We start from the raw sequence: 7,182 nt of genomic DNA on the forward strand, positions 1-7,182 counted from the left end.
ACAGTACACTTATTTGCTGGGAGTTGTTAACATGTGAAGTTTTATTCACAAATTTTGCAATTCTGATATGTTTTTGAGCAATCAGTATGTAATGTCTCAGGAAATGTTTCTCTCTCTGTGATTGGATGTATTTTCAATGGGGCTGAGTGCTATGTTTCTGTTTTCAGGTTCTTCTATCAAGGCCATGATGTCTACTTGGTAGGGTCTGCCACTGAGTACTTCAAACTCAAGCCAGCTCTTGTTTCTATGATTTCAAAGCATCTGCTTCAGAGGTGATTAACAGAACATGTTTTCACCTCAGGTTTCCATAGAGACACATTCTTTTATACAAACATGGTTTTCGATGTAAGGATCATATTTTTGCCACAACTAGTATAACCCTTTTGAGATGTATCGCCTACTTTGAGGAAGATCAAATTATATGTGAAGATCAAATATGAGTGAAGTCACAGATGCTGGGAGATGGACAAATGAGGTGTAGTGGAAGCTTTGTGATGGGTTGAAGGAGTTTTAGGATTGTCAGCCTTTGATCAGCAGTTTGGTGGACGCAGGGTGCGACTTGTCAGACATCTTACGTGTTGATCTGGCAGATTACCTGGCTTGCTGGAGCTAGTTTTAGTTGTACAGAAACTAGCTTTCCACTTAAGATGGAGTGATGGAAGCAGATGGTGTAAACACATTCTGCAAGACTCAAGTCTTTGTAAACGAATGTTTGGGTAATGTGAGTGTTAAAGCTGCAATATGTTCAAGTGGAATTTCAAAACTGTTATGCTCATTTAGGATTTACTCAAGGTTTGATATGTGCTTCCCTACAGATGTTTGTGCATTTCACATTTCAAGGAAAACTGAGCAAGGATCTCACATCTAATCCAGTTTTAGATGCTTTTACATACTATTTTCCATATTCCTGTAGCTACTGATAGTCATAAGTTTGTGAAATTTTGGCTGGAAGTTGATCTGAACCATTATAAGTTCATTTTACCATATTTTAAGTATTAACTTGAATAAGTGTCCTGCCTTCAAATGATTTGAAAACATGTGCATTTGCACCTGCATAATTTCCTTTTCGTAAGTGTTATCATTTACAATAGTATGCTAAAAACTTCTTGATCATGAAATTGAAGAGAAAGTTACTGCCACACTGATGGAATAATTCATAACGCATGGACACGTAATACATAGAAAATGGTAATTTACGTTTATCCATACACTGAGAACATTATACGAGCCAAACCTTTATGTGTACAAGCCAACATGAATCACTTGTAATATCTGGAATATGTTTTGAATCATATTAGACGGACTAGTGAGTGGTGCTTCTTTAAGATTTTTAGCTTTGTATAGAAGGGTTAAGCAGGTCTTTAAAGGCACAATTTCATGCTTTTTTTTGACAAAATGTTCGTCTATAATATAGGTATTGGGGCATATGCACTTGCTTCAGCTTCCTGTTGATGCAGTAAAAGACTTATCACTACGATTTGCCGGAAATCAGTAACTGAAACTCCAAGTCGAACATCTTCCAAACAGTTTACTTTTGCCATATGTGGAATGTTTTAAGTGATTGCTCCATTTGTTGAAAACTGTCACATGCAATGTGTCAGTGTTTGCCAAACTTGCCTCAATCACATGTTGCGTTACAAGATATTCCTTAAAGAGCATTCCACACGACACTTCAAGGTTCGCTCATAAAGTTTGGTTGCTAGAGGACACAAAATTGATTTAATGCAACATTGCATTAATTCATTTTAACTTTTCAATTTCATATTGTAATCTTAATACATTTGAATAAATTATTTGGTAGCTTCTCTGGAAGATGATAGTATTAATGAGAGAAATGCAAAACTGATTTTTAGAGAAGTTTGGCATGATCTTGTGCCCTTAAAGTGAATATTTGTGAAAGGATAAGGTGTTTCTGATGGTACTGATGAAAGATCAGTCTCCTCTGTTACAGCTTTAACACTGATAAGCCGAATGATCATATGAAAGACATCAGGACTGAAGATCTGATTCCATGATTGTGTGAGGTTGTGTGTAGATCTGTTGCAGATAATGAAGAAGTGTTGCTGCAACACATCACACTGTCTAGTGTTTGTGATTCTTCACCTGTGAACATATTGTAGCTGCTCACTCACTGTGAAGTTTATACATGGTTCATCCTACAGGGCAATGTCCCCAAATGATATTTCATGTTGTATGTGTGTCCCTATTCATTCAGAACATGTTTATACAGAATGTTCTGCGATAATGTCCATGTGATATCACCATCACAACTCAATTATTCACGTTTTCACTGAAAGTTCAGTCCTTGATCATGTTTAAATGACTGGAAGTTCAATCCTTGATTGTGTTTTAATGAGTGAACATTCAGTCCTTGAGCAATTTTATATGATATAGTTGTAAAACGCACATATCCACGCACTTGTACATAACCAAGGATCTTGAGTGTTCCCTTGATCAGTGGATGTCAATGGAGTTTCTTGCATTCTGTTCACCAACAGCTCCCTGGGGAGCAAGAATGTTCAGTTCTTGATATTTGTTAAGTGACTGAAAGTTCAGTTATTATTATTATTTTAATTTATTATTATAGGATATTTATACAGCACATATCCATGCAACCAGTCCTTGCTCAAGGCACTGGTATTTGTTTCCCCTTATCATTGGATGTCAATCTCAGCGTCACATCATCTTATCAATCCCAACTCCCTGGGGAGTATACAACTATTGCTGCCTTTAGGCACACTGAGTTTATTGTGGCTCTTTCATCCTAATGAGCTTCCAGATTCACAGCTGGATGAACTTGGACACATAGTCACAGTACCTAGTCCAAGTTTACGGCATGTTGCTGTACCTGCACATATTCATGTGGATTCATGGTTCTTTTAAGTGCACAGAGTTGTGTACTGTATGCTAGGGGTAGTGACAACACTGAAAGAGTCTGTACACAAAGTTTACTCTAAGGATTTTATGCCTGGTCACAGGTGGACTCGATCCTGACAGCTTAACCTTGCTAGATTTCCCGCCTGGTGCTTTAGCCAGCTCACCCACCGTGCCCATAATCAACCCTTGATAATGGAAAAATAACTGAAAGTTCAGTCCTTGATCATGTTGTCGAACTGAAAATGGTAGTAAAGCTATCATAGACAAAGTCATGTCTTCCTTGGTGATACTGATATGAATCTGTTTTACAATATACATCTGTTTTGTATGAATGCTGTAACTTTGGAATCAAAGTCATGTCCTACACAAGGATCCTTGGATAAGTTCAGACAAGGGTTCATCTTAATCTGTGATCAACAATAGTAGCTTTTTCAAAACAAATCAAAATGTCTTGAAGAAAGTGTGTTTGACAATAAAATGTGATCTAGATTCCCCATTTCAAGGTGTACATTTTAGAAAGTGAAGCAAGTCATTTTGACATATTTGTGAACATGTGTAACCCTGTTTCAGTACTACTACTAATGATGGATATTTATACAGCACTTGTATCCTCCGTGTGCATGATTAAAACAAGACATTGTGATGATATTGCAAAGGACATTCTGTTGTTGTTTAGCAGCTTTATTTACTGATAAACACAACATTTGGGTATTGCATATGATCTGAATAATAACAATGATGTTACAGTTGCCACTGTTTACTTCTTGTAACAATAAAAAAATCAAAAACAATAATATTCATCTGGATCTGAGGTTTTACTTCATACAATATTATGATTGTGTATACAAGGGCAGGCCAATAATATATCTTGTTTCCTGGATCCGCCAGTCATATCTTTTTGAAGTAAGATGAAGAAAAAATTTCCATCACAAAAATTCTAATGTTAATATGATTAACCTAAACCTAAACGCACTCAACTTGTTTTTAGTTAATATAAACAAACCAAAAGAGTTAACATGGAAACTTGTGGGGCTTTGCTGTGACTGTGATTTGACAAAAATCTTTTTTACCTCCCTGCCTTTAGGCTTCCTGAGGACATTATATCATAAAACAAGAAATAAAATTGATCTGTTCTAACTACAGTTCCTAGGTACTATTATCTGTGCAACCAGGTTTTTTCTGGGCAACATGGTTTTCGTGTTGAATTGCATATATTGTTTTATTGCCTTCTTCATTGCCATGTTAGCTGTTGAAATTAAAGGATTATAATTATAGAAATTATAGCTGGATTATGATAACAATGTGTTCTGAGACAGAGACACAATAAGAAGTGACAGTTATATAATGTATCATGCACAGGTCACAGAGGTATAACAGCTCTGTACTGATTCGTACAATATTGACTCACATAATTTTGCTACATCACTCTTGCCGAAATATGTTTTTATGAGGTTGCTGTTCAAGTTGAATCTTGAATGTTTTTGTTTTATTTATTCACAGGTTTTATGTTGTGTTTACCTGTTGTTTCTAAGGTTTGTTTATGGAATGCTGTGTTTCCTTGTCTGACCGTTTACAGTGGAAGTCACTGATGTATGTGTACATGGATTGCAAAGAATATTAAGCAGTGACTTTATCAAGACTGGTTAAAAAATTATGTGTATTGTAGTTTGAAATATGTCTTCTGTGGTTTTATGTGTTTTGTTTCTTTTTTATAGTGTAAACAGTCAGGGCGAGGGGAGATGATAAGTCATCTTCGAGCTAATCACTGATCTAGTCACTAATGTTTTGATGTGGTGTACTGATGAATGTATTCACTGATGGTGTACTGATTGTACTGTACTATACTAACTGATGTACTCATTCGTGTACTCAATGATGTACCAACAGATGTATTGAGATGCAGTGTGTCAGAATCCCATATCCAGCCATAACTTCCAATTGTCCAACTCTCATAAATCAAAGCTACATTTTATTTCAGTTCATTCAGATCACTTATGTTTCATCATGTTCAATATCTTGCATGAAGATCTGATAACTTCATCCACACTTTCTAATCAGCCAGTCAGGGTGAGAACAGAGAGTTCAGACCATCATATCTCAGTTATGAGGCTTGAGAACTAAGTAAGTACAGTGTGTGAAGCCCATATTTGCTGAAGTCGTGATATTGCTGGAATGTAGTAAAAAGCAGCTCACAATTAACTAAATTCACTCACTATTATCAGAGAAATATTTGTATTGTGTGTAAAATGAAACATTCATGATTAAGGAGGGAAGAGCTTCTGTTGAAGTGAGATCATTTCAAAACACAGACATCTGATTGTCCCAAGAACCAACGCATGATTCTTTCATTGGCTAGTCAGTGCTTGTCTTGTGGGGATGTTTCATTAATCACAGTCAAAATTTTATACATCAAAGTATACTATTGGAAGAAAAAGTGTTTTTGTGAGACTGGTGTTCCATTACTACGCAGCATTATGTCCAACACAAAAAGGTATGACTGCCATGATACACTGCATGTTCTGATTATTTACCGGTGTGGTGTAGAGTTGAACACACATGTGTCACAATGCTTTTGTGTGTTTCTTGTCTTTTTTTTTCTGATTTATCATCTAGTTTAGCTATTTCTGCACTTTTGTTACATTTTCGATAGATTACTTTTTAAATTTATTTTAGCTTTGATTATTTCAGAAAATGTAAAGATTGGTTAATGCCAGAAGGTGATTTTATCCAAAATGTTTGAACAGATCCTCAATTTCATAGAATATATTGCATTGCAGGTAAAATTAATGTTCCTGTTCAATAACTGTTTCTATTCGAGAAGGTAGGAATTTAATCTCACATGACTAATTGTCCCTTTTGTTCCTTACTACTTAGCATCATTAACAGACCTCTTTTTGATTAACTAACTCTACAGATTTGTTAACCATGTCAATTTGAGATGTTCTCAAATCACTAACCAGATTTTTGCTTCCTTCTACTTAGCATTGTTAACAAGACTTTCTTTGATTCAGACAAACAAGTCAACCCGAAACATGATGAGGGTATTTTTGATTGGTGCTGTTTTCGTGAAAGACTTGTGTTGAGAAAGCATAATACCTCTAGTGACATATTTTCATCCTGTGATGGGAAGAGAGTTTATGTGAAATCCGTCTTGTCCTCAGTCTTAGATCGATTTTGTTTTGGTTAAAACTTACCAAGCTAACAACTTTTCTAGTCTGGTCAGTGGGGTTTTTTTTATATGACGCTGTTGCAGGGTAAAAGATATTCCAACATTAAATTGATGTGTTTGGATCCTGGTGCTTGTATGAATGAATTGATCTATTTGTGGATGTATGGCAAAATTGAATATAAACTGTGTACATTTTCAAAAAGCACAGATTGTTACAGTTTGTCATGCTAGCAAAAGAAAACCAGTGTCAGATTTATAAAGACTGTTGAACAAATGCTTTGATTTTACGGACAATACTTTTTGTGTATGTTTGATTGCTTACCTCAACACGTAACATTAAATAATGTCATTTCATTGTAGGGTGACTTTTGTTTTTTGTACATCAGAAATGATGTTTTCACTATTTTTTCATAACTAGATATGTAATCATCACACATGTTATGTTTGGAATATAACTTTCTCAGTGACATACAGAGTCCAGTACTTTAATTATTGGGTTGAGGCCAATCCAGGATTTGAACCCATACTCTTAGAGTCAGCACATAAAGTCAGCCATCTAAGAGTCAGCACATAAAGTCAGCCATCTAACCCCCACAGCCTTCTTCCAGTTACTTGACATAGTGTCAGTATTGGGGTAGGACTGGGATATATAAGTATGTTTCTTGAAAGTTGCTTTTCAACAACTGGTTTTAACACCTTCCAAGAAAATACATAGCAATCTGTATCGCATCATGAGATTTGGGTTTTACCCAGAGCATTGGACAATTTAGCAGGCTGAGCAAAGACAGACTGAGGTCTGCAGCAATGGTGTTTTTGGTGGTAGTCAGTAATTTGTAGGATATATGCCTGTCTATATGTATTGTGGACCATACTGGAAGTTACAGTTCGTTTGGCTCAAAAGCGAACATCTGAAATAAAAAAATTAGAGTCTAACTCGAAAACTAACAAATACAAAATACTCATAATGAAAACATCATAAAAACTCTGAAGCTTTTGCAGAATATTTGTCCTAAAAAGAAAAGAAAAGTTTGCTTAACAAACTGTCATTAAATATGGACTCGGTTCACTATTTGTTACGAGTTAGCTAGGGACAGCCAGGTGTTCCAGAAGCACGTGCATAAGTGCTGACAAAATTA

General features: G+C 35.7%; 1 protein-coding gene across 1 annotated transcript in view; it reads left to right on the plus strand.

Annotated features, from left to right (window-relative positions):
* LOC137296336 (protein O-linked-mannose beta-1,2-N-acetylglucosaminyltransferase 1-like) overlaps positions 1-6,405 on the plus strand; it is a 32,118-nt gene extending 25,713 nt beyond the window's left edge. The window contains exon 26 of the mRNA XM_067828109.1: positions 168-6,405. Within this exon, the coding sequence (XP_067684210.1) occupies positions 168-276 (109 nt within the window). The 3' untranslated portion in view covers positions 277-6,405. The remainder of the gene's footprint in view (positions 1-167) is intronic.
* The last annotated feature ends 777 nt before the right edge of the window (positions 6,406-7,182 follow it).

The sequence above is a fragment of the Haliotis asinina genome, chromosome 9, assembly GCF_037392515.1.
Source record: "Haliotis asinina isolate JCU_RB_2024 chromosome 9, JCU_Hal_asi_v2, whole genome shotgun sequence".
Lineage (NCBI taxonomy): Eukaryota > Metazoa > Mollusca > Gastropoda > Lepetellida > Haliotidae > Haliotis > Haliotis asinina.